The sequence below is a fragment of the Pongo abelii genome, chromosome 11 (genome assembly GCF_028885655.2).
Source record: "Pongo abelii isolate AG06213 chromosome 11, NHGRI_mPonAbe1-v2.0_pri, whole genome shotgun sequence".
Classification (NCBI taxonomy): Eukaryota; Metazoa; Chordata; class Mammalia; order Primates; family Hominidae; genus Pongo; species Pongo abelii.
Genome location: NC_071996.2, coordinates 62,254,944 through 62,282,204, shown reverse-complemented (window position 1 = coordinate 62,282,204; position 27,261 = coordinate 62,254,944). Strand labels below are relative to the sequence as shown.

The 27,261-nt window shown below is 39.6% G+C and overlaps 2 protein-coding genes across 3 annotated transcripts in view; both read left to right on the top strand.

The window, feature by feature from the left end:
- LY75 (lymphocyte antigen 75) overlaps positions 1–11,493 on the top strand; it is a 105,841-nt gene extending 94,348 nt beyond the window's left edge. Inside the window, exons 32-35 of the mRNA XM_002812515.6 lie at positions 4,074–4,223; positions 6,180–6,302; positions 7,611–7,778; positions 9,528–11,493. Of these exons, the coding sequence (XP_002812561.4) occupies positions 4,074–4,223; positions 6,180–6,302; positions 7,611–7,778; positions 9,528–9,706 (620 nt within the window). The 3' untranslated portion in view covers positions 9,707–11,493. The remainder of the gene's footprint in view (positions 1–4,073; positions 4,224–6,179; positions 6,303–7,610; positions 7,779–9,527) is intronic.
- A 5,017-nt stretch (positions 11,494–16,510) lies between these two features.
- CD302 (CD302 molecule) overlaps positions 16,511–27,261 on the top strand; it is a 29,446-nt gene continuing 18,695 nt past the window's right edge. The window contains exon 1 of one of the 2 annotated variants that reach the window (XM_009237763.4): positions 16,511–16,638. In XM_009237763.4, coding sequence (XP_009236038.1) covers positions 16,572–16,638 — 67 coding nt within the window. In that variant the 5' untranslated portion in view covers positions 16,511–16,571. Of the gene's footprint in view, positions 19,376–27,261 lie in introns of both variants that reach the window. The other variant, XM_063712616.1, reaches the window with a different exon arrangement.

Below are 27,261 nucleotides of genomic sequence, written 5' to 3'. Positions count from 1 at the left end.
ATAAATTTGGGAAACACCTCATGTGATTTGCCATATTAAAGTTTCTAAGAGAGTTTCGTTTCTTTTCTTTTCTTTTCTTTTCTTTTTTTTTGACAGGGTTTCAGCTCTGTTGCCCAGACCGGAGTGCAGTGGCATGAACATGGCTCACTGCAGCCTTGACCTCCTGGGCTCAAGCAGTCCTCCCAACTCAGCCTCCTGAGTAGCTGGGACCACATGCACATGCCACCACACCCAGCTAATATTTAAAATATTTTGTAGAGTTAGGGTCTCACAATGTTGTTCAAGCTGGTCTTGAACTAGGATCCTAGATTCAAACAATCCTCCTGTTTCAGCCTCCCAAAGTGCTGAGAGTATAGGTGTGAGCTACCACGCCTGGCCAAAGGTTCTAAGAGAGTTTCTGTAATAATGGAGTCTCTTTAACTTTGTGTAACCAAGCATTTTCCAAATTTATATGATCCTTAAAATTTAAGGGAAGAGCTCCTTCCATTAGAGGCTGGACTTAGGGTCACCCCTGGTGGATAAAGCATGAACCTTGAGGAAGACCACAAAAAAACAAACTACCGGGGACTGCAGAGGCCTGCAGGACAGGCTGGTGGGTGGTGGCATTGGTTTCCGAAGCCTGTGGTTCTCAGTGCTCACCATGTTTTCTGCTCTGAAGAATCTTGAACGGCAGATTCAACATTTGGGTGAACAGATTCAGGCAGAAGAAAATGTGAAAACTTTAGAGAAGCAGGTTAATGAAAGAAAGGGAGAATGATATAAAGAATGAGGAATCAAGGTACAATCAAGAACTGACTTCTCAGTTGTTAGGCACAGAAAACAAATGTAACTTTTTAGAAAAACAATTGGAATACATGAGAAATAAGTCATGCAGAAATAGAGAAACAGGCTTTAAAGGATAGAGAATGATAAGATGGCCAGACATAAGTTCTGTACTCTACCAGGTTGAATAGTGCCTCCTCCCCAAGGATTCCTGTCCAGTCAGAACCTTAGAATGTGACTTTATTGAGAAATAGAGTCTTTACAGATCTAGGTAGTTGAGATGAGCACATATTGGATAATGGTGGGCCCTAAATCCAATGACTAGTGTCCTTATAAGAGGGAGATACAGACACACAGAGGGAAAAGGCCACGTGATGACAAAGGCTGAGATTGCAGTGACAGAGCGATAAACCAAGGATTGTCGACAACCACCAGAAGATGAGAGGGAGGCACGAGACAGATTCTCCATTACAGCCTCCAATGAAAACCAATCCTAACACCCTCTTCAATTCAGACTTCTAGCCTCCAGAACTGTGAGAGCATACATTTCTGTTGTTTTAAGCCACCAATTTTGTGGAATTTATTATGGCAGCCCAAGGAAACGAATACAAAAGCTAACTTTAAAAACTGGATCTTCAAAAAAAAAAAAAAAAACAGAGAATAACAGGCATTAGTGAGGATGTGGAGAAAATGGAGCCCTTATGCGCTGCTGGTAGGAATATAAAACAGTGTAACCACTGTGCAAAATGGTTTGGCAATTCCTCAAAAACATGTACATAAGATTACTATGTGATCCATGTGATCCAGCACTTCAGGTGTATACTCAAAACAGCTGAAAGCAGGGATTCAAACAGGTGTTTGTACAACCATGTCATAGCAGCATAATTCATAATAGCCAAAAGATGAAAGCAACCCGAGTGTCCATGGATGGACAAATAGATAAGAAGCCTTGAAAAGGAAGGAAATGCTGATGCATGCTGCAACACAGATGAACCCTGAAGACAGTATGCTAAGTGAAATAAGCCAGTCACAAAAAGACACTCTATGATTCCATTTATATGAGATAGTACCCAGAGTTGTCAAATTCATAGAGACAGGAAGTAGAATGGCAGTTACCAGGGACTAGATGGAGGGGAATATGGGGAGTTATTGTTTAGTGGGTATAGAGTTTCAGTTTTGCAAGATAAAAAATTTTAGAGATGGATGGTGGTGATAATTGTACAACAGAGTGAATTCATTTAGCACCACGGGACTGTACACTTAAAAATGGTTAAGGCCAGATGTGGTGTTTCATGCTTGTAATCTCAGCACTTTGGGGGGCTGAGACAGGTGGGTGGCTTGAGCCCAGGAGTTCAAGACCAGCCTGGGCAACACAGTGAGACTCCATTTCTACAAAAACATTTAAAAATTAGCTGGACACAGTAGTGCATGCCTGTAATCCCAGCTACTTGGGAAACTGAGGCAGGAGGATCTATTGCACCCAAGAGTTTGAGACTGCAGTGAGCTATGATTGCACTACTGCATTCCAACCTGGGTGACAGAATAAGACCCTGTCTCTAAAAACAAAACAAAACCAAAATGGTTAAGATGGTAAATTTTATGTTATGTGTATTTTACCACAATAAAAAAAAATGGATCTTCTTGAACAGGAATATAACACACTTACCACGATGCAAGCCCTTACAGAAAAAAAAAAAAGTTGGAAGCAAAACTTTATGAAGAACAGGAAGAAAAAAAAATGTATGCAACCTAAGAGACCCCAGTTGCAGACTATACTAGAAACAAATAGACCAAAGATAAGGCAGTTCCTTATGTTGCCAGTGCAAGAAGTAATGTTAAAAAAAAAAAGGTCAAACCATTCAGAAAAGTTCCCTATCCTAATGATGCCGTGATAATCAATGTTCAACAAGTTTTGCATTAACAACTGAGCCCAGTGCAACAATGAGTAATCAGCAATATACCTTTGCCCAACCATTTTCATAAGGTAGTAAAAACAAGAACTTAATAGTAACATTTCTTTTCAACAGCAGCATTGATGAGGAGTTGTGAGAAGTTTTATAGATTGTATAGATGAATTTGGCAGATGCATTTTGATCTGCAGCAGCTGGGAAACTTACCCAGGAGTCCAACTGCTGAACTGAAGACTTAGTACTCAAATTGGTAGCGTTAGTGAGAAGAATGGAGGCAAAAGCCAATCAAATAACCAAAGTTCAAAAAGATCAAGTCTGGTTTCTAACAGAAGATAGAGAAGCAGCAGAAGGAACTAAGGGCCACTAAAGAGTCTCTTGATGTTGAAAGAAACAGTAGCTGCCATTCCTCTCTAATCACAGAGACCACAAATAAGGATTCTGCCAAGTGGAGATTTGGAGAAAAAAACAGAAAAAGCCTTTGCTTACTGAAGGACATAAAGATCATACAGAATGCATTGCAAAGCAATAGCTTGGGTTGAGATTACTGACTGGTACTAGGTCAGATATTTGATTCAGATAAGCTGTACCTCACTAATATGACATTGACAATTTACTTTCCAGTTTTCATAGGCTCTTCGGTGGGAACCAAATACAGGTGTTAAAGGGCACAAGCGGCATTCCCCAGGCTGCTTCTGTTACTCAGCACAATTAAAAATCAATTTAAATGGAAACCAGGGGCATTTTTAAGACCTAAGAAGCCACTCCTAGTCTTTTTCTGTTTGAGTGATGTTGCGGTGCTGATGTATTATGCTTTGTAAAGCAAATTAGCTATTTTTAAAAAATAGTTCTTTTTATGACTAAGTAAAACTAGATTTATTTAGATTATCAAAATAAAAAGGAATCCAAGGGGCTAGGCGCTGTGGGTCACGCCTGTAATCCCAGCACTTTCGGAGCCTGAGGCAGGCGAATCACTTGAGGTGAGGAATTTGAAACCAGCCTGGCCAGCATGGTGAAACTTCATCTCTACTAAAAAAAAAAAAAAAAAAAAGGAATCCAAAGAAAGAAATAATTTTAATTATTATTTCGGAGTACTTTCAGGTCTGCCTGGCCTGTCTTTACTTCTTTTTCTAGTCTGTCTTTCTCATTGTTTCTACTTTAGTCCAAATCAGTCTTAGAAAGCTAAGGCACTTTCCACTTCTATCACCTAGGTTTTTTAAACGGTATTCCAAAAAGTTAATTAAAATATGTATTTATAGAGTGTGGGCTGTGGCTTTCTCTGGTATGAGTTAAATGCTACTCAACCACAAAAGCAACAGTTCCAATCAGGGACATTGAAGTAGATTTTGAAAGGCAGTCTTTTTTTTCCGTGCATTGTTACAACTGTGTCTAACATTTTTATAGCTAAAAAGCTATCCCGTCTTACATATTCATCAAGATGTCCAGCAGCAAAAGAGAATGGGTCACGGTGGATCCAGTACAAGGGTCACTGTTACAAGTCTGATCAGGCATTGCACAGTTTTTCAGAGGCCAAAAAATTGTGTTCAAAACATGGTGAGTTAAAATTTGTTGATTTTCTTATGACTCAATAATTTTTAGAAATGTTTCTTAAGGATATAATTTGAAGCAATGATTGTATTTTTGAAAATATTTTTAAAGCACTTTCCATTTCTAATAGCACTATAAACTAATTGCCCAGTGGTAGGGAAATGGTTAAGTATCTGATGACATAGGAACTCAATGAAATATTGGAATAGCCATTAAAAACACCTGTAATCCCAGCACTTTGGGAGGCCAAGGCGGGCAGATCATGAGGTCAAGAGATCAAGACCATCCTGGCCAACATGGTGAAACCCCATCTCTACTAAAAATACAAAAATTAGCTGGGTGTGGTCGCACACACCTGTAGTCCCAGCTACTCGGGAGGCTGAGGCGGGAGAATCGCTTGAACCCAGGAGGCGGAGGTTGCAGTGAGCTGAGATGGCACCACTGCACTCCAGCCTCGGTGACAGAGCAAGACTCCATCTCAAAAAAAAAATTATCAATGTTAATAATAAGTACATGGAAAATAATAAGTGGGAAGAAGTAGAATTTTAAAGTGGTGGCTGGGTGCGGTGGCTCACGCCTATAATCCCAGCACTTTGGGAGGCCGAGGTGGGAGGATCACTTGAGGTTAGCCATTCAAGGCTAGCGTGACCAACATGGTGAGCCCTCGTCTCTACTAAAAATACAAAAATTAGCTGGGTGTGGTGGCGTGCACCTGTAATCCCAGCTACTCGGGAAGCTGAGGCAGGAGAATAGCATGAACCGGGGAGGTGGAGGTTGCAGTGAGCCAAGACTGTGCCACTGCACTCCAGCCTGGGCGACAGAGCAAGACTCCATCTCAAAAATAAATAAATAAATAAATAAATAAAATAAATAATAAAAAAATGTAAAATAATAAAATAAAAGTGGCTAAGTGAACTGCTAAGTAAAAATACTGACAAATGACTTGAAACGGTTTTACCTATAGGTAGATATGCTTAGAACAAGGAATTAAGAGGTAAAATTTTTGTAAAGTTAGCTAAGTAGTAAATAAAAATTATAGTTGTTCCATTGCTTAGTTATTAATACATAAGCTTAGCCTCACCAGGGTAACAAATCAAAGTAGTATGGTTGTCCATCCATTCTGCAATAGAATTGGCCACATCCTCTGACCACCATAAAGGGCAGGGCTTTTTGCCTTCAGGTTTAGCTATTTTAGAAAGAGTAGCAATGATTGGCTCTTTCCCATGACAAATTTGATCCATAGTCAAACTGTAAAATGACTTCTAGGGAAACTACGTAGAGTATTTCAAAGACCAAAACTTGTTTACCTGCTTCCTTGGGTAGTAAATTAGCCAGGTAGATGGATGGCATTTATCTAATTTATTCTGATAACCGTTGTGGAGACACTTGACTGATTGAAAAATCTTGTAGTTACTGGGAACTTTTGTGTGGGAACCATTCAGTGTTATACCTGTATACACATGATGGAAACTGTTATAAGCTATATGTATGTTTTGAAAGTCATAAACCTTTTTCTCCTAAAGGAGAAAACAGAATGGTTTACTGTAAAATTAATATGTAGGTTAAGCACTTAAGACTTGGAGGCATGAGGGTCTGGGTTCAAATCCCAGCTCCCACATATCCTAGCTAAGTGGCATTGGGAGGTTACACAACTCTTTCTCTTTTCTCATCTGAACAGTGAGAGAGGTCTCTGGGGTAGGCAGTTTCAGGGCCAAAAAAATATTGCCAGATAAATATTTTGAAGAAACACAAAATTTCTTTATATGTGTTTGGAAGTGATTTTTTTGGAAGTACTTATAAAATTTTGACCTAAATACCAGTTTTTAAAAACTGTCTCTGTGTAAGGCTTGAATTTATCAATGATCTTGTTAATAATATATGTATTTTTCAAATGGCTAGTTGAGAATAAACTACTTCTCTAGTTTCCATAAAGCTAATTGAGAATTTGTTTTCCTTCAACAGATCACTCTGCAACTATCGTTTCCATAAAAGATGAAGATGAGAATAAATTTGTGAGCAGACTGATGAGGGAAAATAATAACATTACCATGAGAGTTTGGCTTGGATTATCTCAACATTCTGTTGGTAAGTGAAATAATTGTATGTGTAGTGTGCAAAGAGAGTTCTAACTCATCCTAAATAACAAGTCATCCTTGCTAAAGAATGTTAAGTAGTGGCTGATTCAGATGCCTCTTCTGGATAAATAAGCTAGGTCGCTGGCTGTTCTGGATGGTTGTAAATTTTGAATGAATCCATGAGTTAACTTAGCATGACGGAAACCACTAATGACACAGAAAATCCTGTTTAATAAAGTGGACTCTTTATAGAGGCTTATTTCTGGGATCCTTGGATCAACATCAGGATATTTTCTTCTCCACAGCAATATCTGTATCCCCACAAGGAACCCATGCCTGCCTTCTCTTAGAGTTCTAGTGCCTGTCACCATGTGGATTTGCAGCTTATAACTTTGTTATCCAGAAAGTTATCTTCTTGTTATTCCCTTCTCTCTAAGAATATTTTTACCATTGGTTAAAATTATGTCTTAATAGTAATCTTTAAAAACTGTCTTAGTGTTAGGTTGGTGCGAAAGTAATTGCAGTTTTTGCCATTACTTTCGTGCCAACCTATAAAATTGCAGATAATTGATTCAAAGAAAATTTGTGGAAGGATTTTTTAATAAGAAATAGTAGATACAGGGTTTAGGTGAACTTGGAATTGGTAGAAATAAGAGTACAAATATGACAGAAGATAAAGTTTTTTCACATTTTATGCAAAGTTGAATTTTAAATTATTAAAATGTGAATTCTAAAATGTTAAGTATTTGTCAAAAAATAAAAGGATTCCAAGTTGTCCATCTAAATGAATCCTAAATCGTGTTTACACTGTCACCACAAGGTGGTGCCACTTCAGCTGGAAAGCAAAAATGGAGACCTGGTGGTGGTGTGGGAGAAAGGTGGGGATGGAGATTCCTGCACCCTTCCTCTTCCACCAGCATATCTTTAACGATATGACTTTTTACAATTAGAGTAGGGGAAGGATATGGGTCCTTAGAAATCTCTCCCTCACAAAATAAATGTGCAAGCATTCTGCACTTTAACGGAAACACCACATTCTCTATCTGTGTTGTCCAATAGAACTTTCTACAAAGACAGAAATGTTCTATATCTGCACTGTCCAATATAGTAGTCACTGGCCACAAGTGGCTCTTGAGCACTTGAAATGTGACTAGTGCAACTGAAGAACTGATTTTATTTTTTTCATTTTTAATTCATTTTATTTTAACAAGTGGCTATCATATCGGACAGCACAGTTCTGATGAGTTACATGAACCCATGCTTGTAACTTACTAGTTTAGTGGCAGTAGACATAGTTGTATTTAATTTCTTTCTTCAGACCAGTCTTGGAGTTGGTTAGATGGATCAGAAGTGACATTTGTCAAATGGGAAAATAAAAGTAAGAGTGGTGTTGGAAAATGTAGCATGTTGATAGCTTCGAATGAAACTTGGAAAAAAGTTGAATGTGAACATGGTTTTGGAAGAGTTGTCTGCAAAGTGCCTCTGGGTAAGTATGGAACCTGTCCTTAGGAGACCTTTTGCAGAACAGTCAGGAAATAAATGTACAGTCCAATTATGTACAAAATTCTGTATTTAGTCTTGAAGTATTTAGTCCTTAAAGTATATCCAAATATCTTGATTAAGTCATAGAGATTTCCCCCTGAAAAATAGATTACAAGGGACGATAAATGCACAAGATGTCCAGGACTCCAGTGTACATTTTATATAATTCTTTCCTAAGAAAAACAGAAGTTGCCAGGGTATTAGGGAAGTAATTTCTTTTAAAATGTTCTTGAGATGTATTTTATTCCATAGTTTGATTATATAAAAGCTTAAAGGTCTATTTCTGCAGTTAATTTGCTTCCTTTCTTCCTAATCCCATAAAATTCATGGTTAACTTTAAGACAATGCAAAACTGGGTTTAGTTATTGAAAACATTCAGGGTATCTATAAAAAATTATAATTTGAACTTACATTTCATTATGAATTGATACATAAAATTGCCATTAAAATGTTATATTAACTTCATTTCTGGAGAAAGAGCTCCAAATTTTTCACAGTAACATTTTTAAAGATCTTGCATAAAAATTTTGCTTCTGGTATATAAATATTAAAGATAAAACCTCAATTCTAGGTAATCAGTATCCATGTATACACACATTGAGTCAGTAAATAGAGTGTCTACTATATGCCATGCCCTGTTTTGCACACTGGGATGCACCTGAGAACAAGACAGATAAGGTACCTGTTCTCACAGAGATTACAATCTGGTGAAGAAAGATAAGTAAACAGGTCAATTTTTTAAAGAGAGGAAAACATCAAATAGTTATAAACTCTATGTGATGGAGACTAGGTGGATAGCTACTCTAGATTAGGATACCAGGGAAGAAGCCTAGAAGCAGGAGACACTGAAGCTAAGATCTGAAAAATCAAGCCAAGCAAACATCAAGGGAAAGGGCATAACAGACAGAGGTACCAGTTGGAGCAAAGAGCCTAAGGCAGAACAAGTTCGCTGAGCGCTCAGGGAAGAACTGAAAGGTAGGCAGGTGCTAGACATACAGAGCTTTGGAAGCAAGGCTTGAGTTCTGGTTTTATTCTGAGTGGAATGGAAAGCAACTGGAAGATTTGGGGGGTTGGGTGGGAGCAGAGTTAGGGTGTTGCAAATAAAAAGTTCTATGTTGGCAATTTTGAGTTATCCATAGAGGGATGAGATGTGTAGTGTGCATAGCAATGGTATTAAAGTCATGGAACAGAGCGAATCCATCTGGGCAGCATGCAGATAAGGATCTTGGAACAGCAGCTGCACTAAATGAACTCATCTGAGAGGCTTAAATCATTTTGAAGCAAATAACACTTTATTTAGCCCCAGGTAAGTCAAAAACAAAAATTTATAGCTTTTAGCAATTTGCTGTCAAAGTAGGATAATATACAGGTAGTGATGTTCCCAAATTGGTGTTAGGAAGGGGGAATGTGAGAATAATCATAGCGCATTAATGTCTTTGGAAGAAAATTCCTATCGCAATGAAGAGGATTTGAATGAATAGAAAAACACTTACATTTGAAAAGAAATCACTTAAGTGTTTCTTTTGATCTGATGATGAGTTTGAATTCTATGTTAGTGCTATGAAACAATCAGATTTATTATGTCTGTATACAGCTTACAAGTTTACGTGTGTGACACAACCCATAATGTATAAAATCAATAATGATCACCTTTGTATTCTCTCCTCCAACATCAAACCTTTTCCTATTCCAGGCCCTGATTACACAGCAATAGCTATCATAGTTGCCACACTAAGTATCTTAGTTCTCATGGGCGGACTGATTTGGTTCCTCTTCCAAAGGCACCGTTTGCACCTGGCGGGTTTCTCATCAGTTCGATATGCACAAGGAGTGAATGAAGATGAGATTATGCTTCCTTCTTTCCATGACTAAATTCTTCTAAAAGTTTTCTAATTTGCACTAATGTGTTACGAAAAATTAGTCACTTAAAATGTCCCAGTGTCAGTATTTACTCTGCTCCAAAGTAGAACTCTTAAGTACTTTTTCAGTTGTTTAGATCTTAGGCATGTGCTGGTATCCACAGTTAATTGCCTGCTAAATGCCATGTTTATCACCCTAATTAATAGAATAGAGAGGACTCCAAAGCTGGAACTGAAGTCCAAATTGTTTGTACAGTAATATGTTTAATGTGCATTTTCTCTGTATGAATGTGGTAACTAGGATTATGTATATTTTAATAGAATTTTTAACAAAACTTCTTAGAAAATTAAAATAGGCATATTACTAGGTGACATGTCTACTTTTTAATTTTTAAGAGCATCTGGCCAAATACAAAATTAGTACCTCAAAGTAAAAATCGAACTGTAAACTCTATCAACATTGTTTCAAAATAGTCATTTTTAGCACTGGGGAAAAATAAACAATAAGACATGCTTACTTTTTAATTTTAATTTTAATTTTTATTTTTTTGAGACTGAGTCTCTCTCTGTTGCCCAGGCTGGAGTACAATGGTGTGATCTCGGCTCACTGCAAATCTCCGCCTCCCAGGTTCAAGCGATTCTCCTGCCTCAGCCTCCTGAGTAGCTGGGATTACAGGCACCTGCCACCATGCCCGGCTAATTTTTGTATTTTTAGTAGAGATGGGGTTTCACCATGTTGTCCAGGCTGGTCTCAAACTCCTGACCTCAGGTGATCCTCCCGCCTTGGCCTCCCAAAGTCCTGGGATTACAGGCATGAGCCACCGTGCCCAGCCTCTGCTTACTTTTTATACAGCAAAATGATTCCTCTTGGCAAGATGCTTCTTATATTATTCCAAAGTTATTTCATACCATTATTATGTAAATATGAAGAGTTTTTTCTGTTTATAATTGTTCATAAAACAATGACTTTTAAAGATTTAGTACTTAACATTTTCCCAAGTGTGGGAACATTATTTTTAGATTGAGTAGGTACCTTGTAGCAGTGTGCTTTGTGTTTTCTGATGTATTACATGACTGTTTCTTTTGTAAAGAGAATCAACTAGGTATTTAAGACTGATAATTTTACAATTTATGTGCTTCACATAGCATGTCAACTTTTGACTAAGAATTTTGTTTTACTTTTTTAACATGTGTTAAACAGAGAAAGGGTCCATGAAGGAAAGTGTATGAGTTGCATTTGTAAAAATGAGACTTTTTCAGTGGAACTCTAAACCTCGTGATGACTACTAATAAATTTAAAATTATGAGTGATTAAGAAAACATTGCTTTGTGGTTATCACTTTAAGTTTTGACACCTAGATTATATTCTTAGTAGCAGCATCCACTGGAAAAGGTGAAAATGTTTTATTCAGCATTTAACTTACATTTGTACTTTAGAGTATTTTTGTATGAAATCCATAGATTTATTTTACATTTAGAGTATTTACACTATGATAAAATTGTAAATAATTTTCTAAGACAGTTTTTATATAGTCTACAGTTGTCCTGATTTCTTATTGAATTTGTTAGACTAGTTCTCTTGTCCTATGATCTGTGTACAATTTTAGTCACTAAGACTTGCCTCCAAGAACTAAGCCAACGTGATGTGAAAAGCACAGCTGTATATAATGGTGATGTCATAATAAAGTTGTTTTATCTTTTAAGTAAAAGTAAAAGTGCTGGAGTTGATCCTTCTTGAAGAAAAATCTCTAGATTGGGTTTTTTATGTTAGGCATATAGTACAAGAAATACATTGACCACCTATTGTAAAGCGAGGCATTTGCTAAGAGATTTTGTGTGCATTTTTTAGAGAATAAATAGGCGGGTAGTGGTTCACACCTGTAGTCCCTCTTGACACTTTGGGAGGCCAAGGCAGGGGGATCATTTGAGCCCAGGAATTCAAGTTCAGCATGGGCAACAAAGCAAGACCCCATTTCTAAAAAAAATAAAATAATTAGCCAGGTGTGGTGGCACCCATGTGTAGTGCCAGCTACTCAAGAAGCGAAGGCAGGAGGATCCCATGAGCCCAGGAGTTTGAGGCTACAGTGAGCTATGAACGTGCCACTGAACTCCAGTCTGGGTGACAGAGCAAGGCCCTGTTTTGAAAAACAAGTCGATATTGATCCAATTGCTGAATACTGGAGAGGCAGAGTCAGATAAAACTGGATTCTAGGAATTAGGAAACCAATGACCATCTTAGCCAGTGGAAATGTAGCAGAGTGGTGAAGCCAGAATCCAGATGAAAGTGCGTTTAAAAGTGAAAGGGAAGGCCAGGTGTGGCACCTCACGCCTGTAATCCCAGCAGTTTGGGAAGCCGAGGTGGGTGGATCACTTGAGGTAAGGAGTTTGAGACCAGCCTGGCCAACATGGTGAAACCCCATCTCTACTAAAAATACAAAAAAAAAAAAAAAAATTAGCCAGGTGTGGTGGTGCATGCTTGTAATCCCAGCTACTTGGGAAGCTGAAGCAGGAGAATCTTTTGAACCCAGGAGACAGAGGCTGCAGTGAGCTGAGATCGTACCATTGCACTCCAGCCTGGGTGACAGAGCAAGACTTTGTCTCCAAAAAAAAAAAAAAAAAAAAAAATTGAAAGGGAAATTAGGAGATGAGGAACATGAGATTTCGAGAAGTATGATGGAGACAGAAAGGAAAGGGACTGGGCCATAGCCAGAGGGGAAAGAAGGGTTGAAGAAGGGTTTTTTTCTAAAGGGGAAAGAGGTTCACAAGTTTAGAAGCTGAGATGAAAAACAAAAACAAAAACAAAAACAAAAATAATGGACAGAGAGCAGTTGATGATGCAGTGGGGAGAGGGAATCATTAATGGAAGATCTTGGAGAAGATAAAATGAGAGGGACAGTCCTAAGCAGAAAGAGGAACTGGTTTCGGTGGGCTGGGGAAGCATGCCTTCCTCTCTGACGCCACAAGAGAAGAACTGCAGATAAGCATTTGAAGATGTTTGTCTATATGTAATGGCCCCCATTTTCTTGTGTACTAGAAGGCAAGTTCTGCTGAGAAAGATGGGTAGCAGATGGGGTCTTTTAAAAAGTTTTTTAATTTTTTAGAGACAGGGTCTGGCTCAGTTGCCCAGGCTAGAATGCAGTGGTGCAACTCTAGCTCACTGCAGTCTCGACCTCCAACATTAACTTTTTTTTTTCCTAGAGACAGGTGATTTCAATGTTACCTAGGCTGCTTTCAAACTCCTGGGCTCAAGTGATCCTCCCACTTCAGCCTCCCAAGTGTTGGGATTACAGGTGTGAGCCAGCATACCCAGCCTGGGATCTTAGCTTGAAAAAAGTAATAAATTTGAAAGACTCAATGAGAGAAATAGGAGAGGACAGTGACTAAGGTAAAATCAGATGCAAGGATTGCGGAAGAGGCATAGAGGGCCCAGATGAAATTAAAAGCCATATTGTTTATAGTGACAGCCATCAGGAGAACTGATTGATTTCCTCCACCTGTCCTCAGTTAACTTCAGTAAAGTTGAGGAAAAAGCACGGGCCAGGCGATGTGGCTCATGCTTGTAATCCCAGCACTTTCGGAGGCTGAGGCGGGCAGATCACTTGAGGTCAGGAGTTCAAGACCAGCCTGGCCAACATGGTGAAACCCCACCTCTACTAAAAATAGAAAAAACTTAGCCAGGTGTGGTGACACACGCCTGTAATCCTAGCTACTCGGGAAGCTGAGGCAGGAGAATTGCTTGAACCCAGAAAGTGGAGGTTGAGGTGAGCTGAGATAGTGCCACTGCACTCCAGCCTGGGGGACCGAGTGAGACTCCGTCTAAAAAAAAAAAAAAAAAAAAAAAGCATGAAGAAGAAAGCGGAGACCACAGTTTCCGAGTTGGCCAGGTGAGCACACCAGAGGAACAAGGGGACAGAGGATGTGGTATCCTGGCTGAGTAGAGAAGGGAGAAATAAAAGGCTGAGAAAAATGCAGGCAAGGGACTGAAGTCTGGCATGAGTCAAAAGAGGATGTAAGTTGGAGACAGAGTGAAGGAAAATTAAGGATATGAGGTGTAACTGGAGAGTAAATTGGAGAGCAAAATATAACAGTACCCACATACAGTCAATAAGTAGTCTATTTCATCAGATTAGCATCAAAAATGAGGCAGTGTGCACCAGAGTTAACAATAAAATAATATAATTTTCTTTAGTACAAATGACTTAAAATGACAGTGTTAAAATGGGTTTTGCCTTAATTAGATTGACTCATTAGGATGTCAATTCTATTGTAAATATAACAAATATTTGAAAAGTAGCTTAACACAAAGAAAACCACATTGATAAAATATACTTTGGTGCCTGAGTGGGGTGGAAGAGATAACTTTCACAATTACATGATTGCTTAGAACTGTTCATTTTACTTCTGTAGTTAGGAGGGCAAAAGAGTCCAGAATCAAGATGTGTCAATATTCCAATGTAGAGTACCTTTGGAAGGATTTGCTCTGGTCTGGAGTTTGGTATATAATAAACCCATTATTGGCAGCCTGAGAAGAAGAATGGAAGTAAATAAGTTAAGCAAGACCTTAATACTTTGGCAAAGGGGCAGAACCTGGAATAGGTGGGAGAGTCCAGCAGAAGAGCTGGGCTCTGGTTCATTTGTTGGCATTCTCTGTGAGCCCACGGGGGAATCACATCCCTTCTTTGGGTCACTCAATTTCCTTACTAGTAAATGAAGATGACCCTTACCACTTCTAACACCCTATGACTCTCCTTATAGACCCCTTGGGTCATATTTCCTTGGTGTAACCACTCTGGATTATCAGAAGTGTGGAAAGGGTTAGAAAGAGTTGGAAAGGGTTAGATTTAATTTTTTTAAAAATAGACTAATTTTTGAGCAGTTTTAGATGTATACAAAAAATGTAGCAGAAGGTACAGAGTTCCCATGTACCTCCTTACACATACCCCAGTTTCCCCAATTATTAACATCTTGCATTAGCAGGTACATTTGCTACAGTGGATGAGCCAATACTGACACATTATTAACTAAAGTCCATTGTCCACACTAGGGTTCATCTTCGTTTTGTGCATTCTATGGGTTTTGACGCATGTATAGTGATACACATCTACCATTACAGTATCCTACAGAATTTCATGGCTCTAAAAATCCTCTGTGTTCCATCTATTCATCCCCTCCTTCTTCCCACCCCAACCCCTGGCAACCATTTATCTTCTGTCTCCATAATTTTGCCTTGTCTAAAATGTCATATAGTTGGAGTCATATAGTATGTAGTCTTTTCAGATTGGCTTCTCTTAGCAATACATATTTAAAGTTCTTCCATGTCTTTTTGTGGCTTGATAGCTCATTTAATTTTAGTACTGAGTAACATTTCATTGTTTGGATGTGCCATTGTTTATCCATTCACTTATTGAAGGACATCTTGTTTGCCTCTAGGTTCTGGCAATTATGAATAAAGCTGCTATCAACATTCATGTGCAGGTTTTTGTGTGTATGTAAGTTTTTAACTCATTTGGATAAATACCAAGGAGTTGTGATTGCTAGGTGGTATGGTAAGAGTACGTTTAGTTTTGGAAGAAGCTTCCAAACTGTCTTCCAAAGTGGCTGCACCATTTTGCATTTGCACCAGCATTGAATGAGAGTTCTTTTTGCTCCACATCTTTGCCAGCATGTGGTCTTGTCAGTGTTTTTGGATTCTGGTATCTAATAGGTATGTAGTGGCATTTCATTTTTGTTTTAATATACAATTCAGCAATGACATATGATGTTGAGCATCTTTTCATCTGTTTATTTGCCATTATATAACTTCTTTGATGAGATGTGTATTCAGATCATCTGACCATTTTTTTAACTGGGTCATTTGTTTTCATGTTGTTCAGTTTAGACTTGATTTCATGGAACTCTTTTGCCAATGACATGAGGCTTAAACAAGCACTCTTGCTTGACCCTGGCTAGTGTTGTCCAGAGGCCCTCATGGGTGAAGTATAATTGCACAGTTTATGCATACATTGTAGCAAACATAGCTTAAAGACTCTTCATCCAGGAGCTGGTAACAGAGAAAAGTTTTCTAAGAGACATAGTCCACTGAAAGGAGTCTTTGAAAAGGATGATTCTGGCCAGTAGATCCAAAGAAGAAGGCTGGCAAACGCCACCTTAACCAAGTGATCCAAGTTAACATCAGTGATAAGACATCGACATCTTGTCCTTCTCGAGCACGTACATCACTTCTGGGGTACTCTTTCCCAAAAAAGCGCAACCTGAATCCAATTAGGAGGAAATGTCAGACAAAATGAAACTGAGGGACATTCTACAAAACGACTGGCCAGTACTTTTTAAATGTGGTTTGATCGTGAAAGAAAAAGAATGACAGAGAACTGTCCTAGATTAAAGGGGGACTAAGGAGACACGACATCTCAATGCAATGTATGATCTTGGATTGAATCTCAGAACAGAAAAGGACCCTTAGAGGGGCAATTAATGAGATGTGGTAAGTGCTGTAGATTAGCTAATCGCATTATCCCAGTGCCTGTGTTTGATCACTGCACTGGCGTTATATACGATGTCAATATTTAGAGAAGCTGGCTGAAGGGTTACGGAAATCTCTTGTGCTGTTTTTGCAACATTTTCGAAAGTCCTAAATTATTTCAGTTCAAATGAAAAGTTTAAAAAACAAAAATTAGAAGTTCCAGAAGGCCGCGCGCCAGCCGCTCCTGCGGGACGGAGCACCCGGGTCCTCCTGGTGGGAGCCCCCAGTGCCGTTCACGCTCCGCCCGGCGGGGATTAAACTCGCACGCGAGAAGCACCGCCCCCGCTCCCGCCCCGCCCCGCCCCGCTCCGCTCCTCTCCGGCCGCGCAGCCGCTGCCGCCCACCCACACCCGCCGTCATGCTCCGGGCAGCGCTGCCCGCGCTCCTGCTGCCGGTGCTGGGCCTCGCCGCTGCTGCCGTCGCGGGTAAGCCCTTACGTAGTCCCTCGCCGGGACCGCGCGCTACCGCCTTCGCCCCCTTCCCAACGCACGCTCTTCGTCCCCGCGCACCCGAGGGCGGCCCGCAGACGCAGCACCCGGCCGGACATCCCGCCCTTCCCTGCACGCCCGTCCCCCGTGGGTCCTGGCTCCGGGTCATCTCTCACCCGCCTGCCCTCGGGGAGGGGAGGTGGCCGAGAATAAGGGAGGGCTCTGTCTTCCTCGGAGTCCACATCCTCACCGCAGACCCCACTCCGCGGGGAGGGAACCCCCAAATTAGGCCGATTGGTCGGAGAACTGAGGGACCTGGAGTCGCACGACGGGCGCCGTTTCAGGGCCATTTCGGGCTGAAATGAGAAGCGGAGACGTTGGTGGCGATTTCCCCTGCTGGTGCGCGGCCGGAGTGGGGTTGCTGGGATGGGGGTGGGGGCCGGAGGAAGTAGGCCCTCTTTTGCAAGCAGCGCTGTTTGTCTAGTTGGTTGGTGTTCAAGTTGTTTAAACAGGAAAACAGTTCAGCCAAATAACCCCTGGATGGAAGAGGAACGGGAACAGGCGAAGCTTGGATTTCACTGAAATCAAGGAGTTTTAAAGTTCTAGTCTGCTGTTGTGCTAGTGACATCTGAAAAATCACACACGTGATCATTCATTTACAAAACGACTCGTGAGGAAAATGCACAATTTTGTTGACTGTGGTTTTTATTAAAAAAAAATTTCCATACAAGCATGTCAAGAATATGTGGATGGGGAGACTCTGGAGAACAGAGACTTCCAAAAACACCACTGACTGAATAATTCCAGGAATGAAAGAGCAAAATAAACAAGAACTAAATGAGTACTTGTGTGGGCTTAAATAAAGTTCAAGAGATTGAAATAAAATGCAAAAGATTCCCCCCCACCCCTTGCCCCAAATTTCACTGCGTTTTTATAATAAGTGCCTGCTCAAAGTCTGCTGACAGGAATATTTTAGTGGACCTCAGTGTTGGAGGCAGCAGCAGCTCAGAACTTGGATAGAAACCCAAGGTTCCTTTCTTGAAAACTTTTGTGGACCTGCATTTATGACTGGTTATGCCATCTGCTGCCTATCAAAGGGGCAGAAACAAGATGTGCCCATGTTCACACTGTTCAGACTGGGAACATTAATTTTGTCTAAGACAAAGCTGGGCTGTCTCTGAACCCTCCTTCTGCACACCCTCATTTTGCGAGCCAGTAACATCTCAACTCTCATGTAAACCACCGTCTGCGAGGCTTTGCATTTGTACTTTAGGCTAGTCGAATTTTCTTGTCAGACTTTTAAAGGAAATCAGTTTCTAGATTTTGGTATGTCTCTTCTTCAGTGAAGCTGTTTTGACCAGCAATAGAGGGCAAATTTCCCTTTGGAAATTTTTGTGCATTTCCTTTGATAAGTCCAGTGTGGATCAATAGGCTTTTCAAGAGCTTTAGAAAAGTACATGATGAATAAATTAATGTTGTTAATTAATCAGCTCCTCTCAGTCAGGAAGCTTTAAGGATTAATTTGGAAATGAGTGTGAGCTTTGACCTAGCTGGTTAACCAACTTATCTGCTCTTCAGTAAAACAGAGATAATACTTACCTCATGGGGCTATTGGGAGCATTAAGTGGGAACTCCACGTCTAGTCCGTATTACAGGCGTGGTTCATCTTGGTTTCCTTCCCTTTATTCTCTTCATACCAAATGAAGGGTAATTGTTGCAACCAGAAAACATATGAATACCACCTTATGTGTATTGGATGTTTATGGTTACTGAGCACATTCATATGTATGCTAATGTTATAGGGCTGAAAAACTAAGTGGGTTTTTCATAATACTTTACAAATGTCCCATCCAAGCAAGATCAGGGGTCATATTTGGCTTAGAACTAAGTCAAGAAAGAGTTTGTTGCTGAATACCAAGATCTTAATAGAAAAGCTCTTACGATGTTGCATAATAAATATGGGTATTGCATATAAATGTGATGTTGAAACGGAAATCATTGTTATTGTCTGTCATTCTGGAGGCTATTAGTGAAGTGATCTTACCTTGTTCTTAGCTATTATTTTGAAAATCACAGTGGACAAAACATCCTTTAAATTCCTGAGTGAAAATCCATGGCATCGCTTTAAAAAGTTTTTCCATAAGGGTGCTTAAGCACATAATAGATGATCAGTATGTGTTTATTTGGTCAGTGATTTCCTATGCCTGGCATGAGCTGAGTGAACAAGCATGTTCCGAGTAAGTCCTCATTCCGTGATCATCATGTGGATCAGAATCTAGGGATTTTGAATTGCCATGTCCTACAAGCCTTAGATGAGGTGCCTCTGCCTTCTTCCCTGATGCCATCTCTTACCACCCTTCCTGCCATTCACTCTGGGTATCCACAGAGTAAACAGTATCTGGGTACTCCAATACCTCTGGTCCTTCTGTGCACACCACCTTGCCCCAGTCCTTGGCATGGCTGCCCCCACCTCCACCATTCAGATCTCTGTTCATATGTCACCTTCTCCAAAGCCTCCCTGAACACCCACATTCTCCGTCACATGTCCATGTTTTATCTTTTCCAAGCCTTTCTGAATGCATCGTGTTTATTCATCTGTCTTGCTTGTTGCTTCTCTTACCAGGGGGAAGCTCCATAACAACAGAGATTTTACCATCTTGTGGATTTTTGTTTTGTTTTGATTTGTGTCTCTGAACTTTATTCTGAGTTATAATGAAAGGATGAAAAAATTTAGGTGAGTTATTTAAAAAGTAGGTGGGATAAGCGGATTGCAATTTTTTTGAAATTATATTCTCTGCTATGCACTCATTTCATAATGAATTCAAAGCCTTAAATCATCTTAATCTATTGCTGCCACCTTTTCTGTCTTTCTTTCTTTTTTTTTTTTTTTTCCGAGATGGAGTCTCACTCTGTCACCCAGGCTGGAGTGCAGTGGCACAATCTCGGCTCACAGCAACCTCTACCTCCTGGGTTCAAGCAATTCTCCTGCCTCAGCCTCCCGAGTAGGTGGGATTACAGGCATGCGCCACCACGCCTGGCTAACTTTTGTATTTTTAGTAGAGATGGGGTTTCACCATGTTGGCCAGGCTGGTCTCAAACTCCTGGCCTCGTGATCTGCCCACCTCGGCCTCCCAAAGTGCTGGGATTACAGGTGTGAGCCACCGTGCCCGGCCTGATGCCACCTTTTCTGACTCTTGTGTATGGCACAGTTATGTTTCAGGGGAAATTATCTCAGATTAAATATTAGAGTATTTTAAAATAAATTTTGAGCTGGGCGTGGTGGCTCATGCCTGTAATCCCAGCACTTTGGGAGGCCGAGGTCAGGATATCAAGACCATCCTGGCTAACACAGTGAAACCCCGTCTCTACTAAAAATACAAAAAATTAGCCGGGCGTGGTGGCGGGCACCTGTGGTCCCAGCTACTCAGGAGGCTGAGGCAGGAGAATGGCGTGAACCCAGGAGGCAGAGCTTGCAGTGAGCTGAGATCACACCACTGCACTCCAGCCTGGGCGACAGAGCGAAACTCAGTCTCAAAATAAATAAATAAATAAATAAATAAATTAATTACTTAATTAATTTTGAAATGTTAATGTTTATTTTTCTTCCAATGAGAAAGTGAAATTAAATTAGGTATTATTTCAGGACTTCTTTTACTGTTGAGAATCTTTTAACAATTTGCTTATGTGTTGAAAACTAGTTTTGCAGCAGGGTTACTTTCGGTAATTTTTATTGTGCATATCAAGTATTTCATTCCTTTTGTGGGTTATTTAGTGTTTTTTTTTGTTTGTTTGTTTTGTTTTGGTTTTTTTTTTGAGTAGGGCCTCACTCTGTCACCCAGGCTAGAGTGCAGTAGTGCAATCATGGCTCACTACAGCCTTGACCTCCTGGGCTCAAGTGATCCTCCCACCTCAGCCCCCCGAGTAGCTGGGACTAAAGGTGCATGCCACCATGCCCTGCTAATTTTTTTTTTTTTTTTTTTTTGTAGAGGTGGGGTCTCACTTTGTTGCCCAGGATAGTCCCAAACTCCTGAGCTCAAGTGATCCTCCTACCTCAGCCTTCCAAAGCTCTGGGATTACAGGTGTGAACTGCCGTGCCTGGCCTATTTCAGATTTTGAAAGCAAATCTTGAGACCAAATCTTTAAAAAATAGACCAGTGGTGCCCAAAGAGAAAGGTACAGATTAACAATGGCACACCCCTTCTATGAATATACATTATAACAGCCCTTCTGAAGAGGGAAGTGATGGGAGAATATGGAGATGGATGTCTTGAAAGCTAGATTGGGAAGAGTGATATGGAGAGGGGATGGGGTGTCAGAGTGCCTCAATTTATTTGGGATTCAGAGAGATCTTGAAGCTCAGAGTACAGCCACAGAATCTCTGGATTAGTCAGGGACTTGGAACAGCCACTCCCTCCTCCATACATTATAAATGTAATAAATAGCCCCTCTTTTTCATCTGTCTCTGCCACAGTTGCCCTTGCGGAAGTTATGTAACTACAACTCATATCTTAATGGGAGAGGAGCAAAGGTCTTATTATTGACAATGAAAATGAAAAAGAAGTCTTTGCCTTTTCCTTTGTTAACATTTAGAACAAGTATGTCCCAAGAATCACTTCCTCATGCTGTGCCTGTTTTTTTTTTTTCTTTTTTAAAAAAAAGAGAGACAAAGAGAGAACTTATAAAGGAACAGAGAGTTCTATTAGATTTGACTGGTAATGCAAAGTATTCCTGTGAATATGACATTATCTTCTTTTAGCACATGATAATTTTAGGCAGAGGATCTATACAGAAACTTTTGGAGTTATGCTAAGTACAGCTTTTAAAATATTCATGAGGCTCCTAAATTTCTGTACGTATTAAATTAAAGAATTATAAAATTATAAAATCCCTAAGAGTCATTTAAGTGCATTATTAATAACAACCTATCATTCACGACTGCTGTGAAGAAATAAGAGTAATAGGCCCTTTGCAGAGAGCTTAGTGGGCAGGTTTTTAATTATATTAGGATTATAGCAAAGATACTAAGCGTTGAAGATGACTTAGTTTAGCCTTTTGCTCATGAGGTGCATGAACGTCAACAGTCTCCTCACAGGAGTTATCCAGCCTCTATTTGAGCACTGTTCTTCTCAAAGTAAAAATATATCTTTTGAATGGTGCTTAAAACTTGTTCCTGGGGCACACACTCTGATCGGGGATCTATAGCATGAGAAAAGGGGTTCCATGTTGAATTAACTGGAGTTACTGCTAATGCTGAAATGAGCCTAAGGAGAAGGCAGTTGAAAGTTTTGGGGAAGTGATTCAACAGTCTGTTTTCTATTTTTCTATACATATCCTGTTTAAAAAAATTTTTTTTTGGTCTTGTCACATGCAGATGCTCCTCGACTTAGAATGGGGCTATATCCCAATAAACTTGTGAAGTCAAAAAATCGTAAGTTGTCCATCATTAAGTTCGGGACCATTTCTGTATTGCTAACTTAGTTATTCAGCAATGGTCTTTGAGTAGCTGGTTATCATTATCATCATCATACTCATTGCCATACTGTGCAAATACAGTAGCATTGTGTTTGCTACTCCTTCTGTTTGCCTGAAATATGCATGTGACTTTTTCCCTCCTATCTTTTCAGACACACACACACACACACACACACACACAGAGTTGGTTCTCTGTTTCTCTGGAGAACCCTGACTAATACAATAGCCAATAGGATAGTACGGAAATAAGACAGTGTGACAATCAAGGCTGGATTGTATGAAGCATTGCATGTCCACCTTTGCCCTCCTTTGAATCACTCACTCTGGGAGAAGCTACCTGCCATGTCATAAGGACCCTCAAGCACCCCTGTGTAGAAGTCCATGTGGTGAGGAACTGTGGTGTCCTGCCCACAGCCAGCACCAGCTCACCACCCATATGAGTGAGGCTTCTTGAAGCTGACCTTTCAGCTCCAGTTCAGTGTTTAGATGGCTGTGGCCCTAGCCAGCATCTTCACTGTAACTTCATGGAGACCTCAAGCCAGAATCACCCAGACAAGCAACTGCTTCAGAATTCCTGACCCAGAGAAAAAGTATACAGTAAGTGTTTCTTGTTTTAAGCTGCTAATTTTTTACATAGCAATAGACCACAATACACCATCTAACATATTATTTTACATATTTGTCTTCCTTTTGCATATCCGCCTCAACTAGAACATAAATTTCCAGAAGGGCAGGATTTTTTTCCTTTTTGTTCACTGTGGAATCCGAAGCACCTAGCACAATTTTTTAACAGCAACCCCCTCAGATAGGTACTGTTATTCCCATTATACAGATAAGGAAACTGGGACACAGTAAGGTTAAATAACATGTCCAAGATTGTGTAGTCAGAGCCAGACTTTTCTCCACAGCCTAATGGGCTTAACCAGAGTCCTGTATTGACCCACTTCTATGCATCCCTTCCAGCGTTATGTTCAAGACAGAAGGATAGTTATTATTGAGAGTACAGTTAGATCTCAGACATGGTCTCTGCTGTTGTGGAGTTAACAATCATTTGGGAAAACAGGATGAATATCAGATAGCCGCTATATAAAGCAGGATCTAATGAGTGCTATGTAAACGTGTATAGGTCATCATCAGAGGGTAACACATTTCCTTTGCCAAAGAAGAATGACTACCCACAGTTCTTATGATTTGTGCCATATTATTTTTAAAACCCTAGCCACAACTAATTGGAATAAGGATAATTTCCTTAGTCAAAAGCTGGCTACTCTAGGCTAGGCATCAGCCCAATATAGGGCCTAGTATATGAACGCTAAGCCTATTTGACTGTTGAGATAGTATCCTCAGTTTTCTTATTGGCCACGTATCTGTACAATAAATCTATCATCTATTAGCCTGAGGATGTCTTTAGTCCTTGTTGCCAGAAAAGGCCTCTCATGCATAACGCAGTTTAAAAGTCCTACAGATGTTCAAAGGAGTCACAGGTTAGAGGAAGATAAGGCTGAGACACTTCATGGAGAATTGACACATGAGCTGCCACTGAAATAAGAATATACCTTAATCAGTGTTTTAGAGATCATATCTTCAGATCATTTTAATTTATAAAGTGTAAGAACTACATGTTTTCACAGCATGCCAGGAGCAAAAGATAAAAAAAAGAACTATAAGTGTTTGACTTGAGTGTTGATTATATTTTTGTGGACTTATTAGACATATTTTATTTTATATAAATGGTGTTTCAAAAATTAATTCATTTTTATATATTGTCGAGTTATTTGTTATAAGTAGAAAACACTATCTGTAGTTTTGACTAGAAATAATACAAAAGTGCATTTCTGAACCTGTGGTTCAATAATTGCCAATGATTTATAAAAGTGTTTCAGGTGTCATTCAGTGTGGTAATGCAGTCTGTTTCCATTTCACTTTTTTAAAATTCCATAAGGTAAAAGAAAAAGAGCAATAAAAGGAACCAGAAGAAAGTAAAAAGGGAAAAAAGAAGAGAAAGAATAATCAAAGTTTGCAATTTAGAGCCTCTGCCGTTTTGACTTTCAGTTTGAGTTTTATTCTGGAAATGACTTCTGTGTCCTCTGTCATGTCTCTGGCAGCAGAGAGGGGAAGGAGGGAAGAAACCTGCCTTTATATCCTAGTTCACTCATTCAATGAATATTTATGGAGACCTTACTAGGTACCTGCAACTGTGCTTTTTATCATATGTCCTCTGCCTGGATTTTTTTTTTCTCTTTTTCCTTTTATCTGTGGCAACTTCCTATTTATCCAGTGAGATGTAGCTTAAATATTGCCTACTTTTTGAAATGCTCACTTATTCTACAAAGTTATACTCTCCTTCTCCTACATCTCATAGCATTTTACCTATCCTACCTTTGGAATATCTGTTATGTCTGTCTGTCTGACTCTTCCATCAGACTGACCACTTTAAGTGTAGGAGACTTTTACTCTTTTTCTCATCACCCCTTAACACTAAGCATTATACCTGACACATAGGAGTTGCTCAGCAAATGTCTGATATGGATGATGGGTAGATGGGTGACCAATTGTTGATAACTTGTTGAAAAGTATAAAAGATGGAATTTTGCATCTGGCTATCATGGAGTAGGAGACTAACACTCCCATTAAGAACAACTAGAAAATCTAGATTAAATTCCGTAAGAATCGTATTTGCTGGCATCAGAGAGCTGCTAAGGCAGTTTGCTGAGGTGAGCCCAACAGTCTGTGTATTACTTTTCTCCTTAGGAGAGCTGGTAAAATCTTAAATAGCTAAAAGCAGAGCAGAGTTTTTGGCAATCTCATAGTGTTGAGGAAAGAAAAAATATGAGTCTTAACTCACCAAAGAGGAGGTGGCTCTAGTTAATATCCAGGCTTTCAACTGGTGATCCCTACAGATCAAAAGTCTACAAAGACTAGAACACCTCTTCACATAGACTCAGTCCCTGCTGATCAGAATCCTTTCTAAAGGAAGATAACATCATTTAGAGGTACTACAATTTTTCATACACAGTGTTTGGCATTTGATAGAAAACTACCAGACAGAACAAAAAAAAAACAGGCTTAAGGGGGTGTGAGGGTGCAGGGTAGGAGAGTAGAGAACAGACTAATAACTGACCTAGAAATTAGAGTTTTCAGAAATGGACTTTAAAATAACTATGGTAAGTTAAAGAATATAAATACTAATATTCAGAATTTTAAAATATAATCAAATTGAAATTTTAAAAATATAATCAAGTTGAAATTCTATAACTGAAAAATCACTGACATTATAAACTCAATAGATGGGGTTTAACAGCATGAAAAACTGAAGTAGGCTGGGCACAGTGACTCACGCCTGTAATCCCAGCACCTTGAGAGGCCAAGGTAGGAGGATTGCTTGAGACCAAGAGTTCAAGACCAGCCTGGGCAATATAGTGACACCCCTGTCTCTACAAAAAAAATCAAACAAATTAGCCATCATGTCTACTCAGGAGGCTGAGGTGGGAGGATCACTTGAGCCCAGGAATTCAAGGCTGCAATGAGCTATGACCATGCCATTGTACCCCAGCCTGGGTGACAGAGAGAGATCTTGTCTTTAAAAAAAAAAATTGGAGTTACCCTTACCCCGGTTAAGTTACAACTTAAGATTGCATTAATAAACCAGGAAGAATGAGATTATAGTATGGAGAGTATTAACAGTATTGAAAAGAGCAAAAGGATATATAGGACATGGTAAAAAGTCTAACATAGATGTAATTTTGGTCCCAGAAAGGGAAGAGAGAGAGAATGGAGCAAAAGTAGCATCTGAAATGATAATGGCCAAGAACTTTTCAAAAGTGATCAGTGAAAATAAGCCACAGATTCAGAAAGTGCATTGAATTCTTAGCAGGATTTAAAAACACTAAAACAACAGCATACCACTGTAAAACTGCTAAAAACCAAAGACAAAGAAAATCTTGAAAGCAGCAAGAAGGGGGAAAAGCACATTACTGTCCAAAAAGCAACAGTGAGACTGACAGTTAACTTCTCAGGAGAAATGATGGAAGCCCAAGCAACAAAACTATTAGTGATTCATTGCTTAATTAACAACAGGGATACATTTTGAGAAATGCAATTTTTCATTAGGCAATTTTGTCATTGTGCAAACATCGTAGAGTGTAGTTAAACAAACCTAGATGGTCTGCCTACTACACACCTAGGCCACGTGCTGGAGCCGATTGCTCTGCAGTAACTTGTGGAACCTGTATGGCATATTACTATACTGAATACTGTAGGCAATTGTAGCACAACGTAAGTAAGTATTTGTGTTTCTAAACATAGCAAAAGCACAGTAAAAATAATGGTGTTATAACCTCATGGGAACACTGCCATATATACAGTCTATCATTGACCAAGATGTCATTATATTTATTTATATATATATATATATTTTTTATGTATATATATTTGATGACTATGTACATCTTAAATGAAAGATAAGCTGCCATTCTACAATTCTGTATTTGCAAAGATAGCCATCAAACATGAAGACAGTATAAAGACCTTTTTTCTTTTTTTTTTTTTTTTTTGAGACGGAGTCTCACTTTGTTGTCAGGCTGGAGTGCAGTGGTGCAATCTTGGCTCACTGCAACCTCTGCCTCCTGGGTTCAAGTGATTTTCCTGCCTCAGCCTCCCCAATAGCTGGGATTACAGGCACCTGCCACCACACCCAGCTAATTTTTTGTATTTTTTAGTAGAGACAGGTTTTCACCATGTTGGCCAGGCTGGTCTCAAATTCCTGACGTCAGGTGATCCACCCACCTCGGTGCTGGGATTACAGGCGTGAGCCACTGTGCCTGGTGGAGACATTTATAGAGTATCAAGAACTGAGGGAGTTTCCAGTAGACCTGCACTTAAAGAAACACCAAACAGATTTCTTTAGGCAAATGGAAAATTATCCCAGTCAGTAATACAGAAATGCGAGAAGGAATGAAGAGCAACAGAGAGGGTAAATATGTATTTAAATCTAAAAGAACACCGGCCAGGCAAAACAGTAATAACACAACAAGATAAAGGAAAGGAAGCCAATGAAATTAAAATATTGTATGTTTCTAGGACTGCCTAGGAAGTGGTAAAAGTACTGATTTATTTGAGGTATTAATAAATCAAGGTCACATATTATAA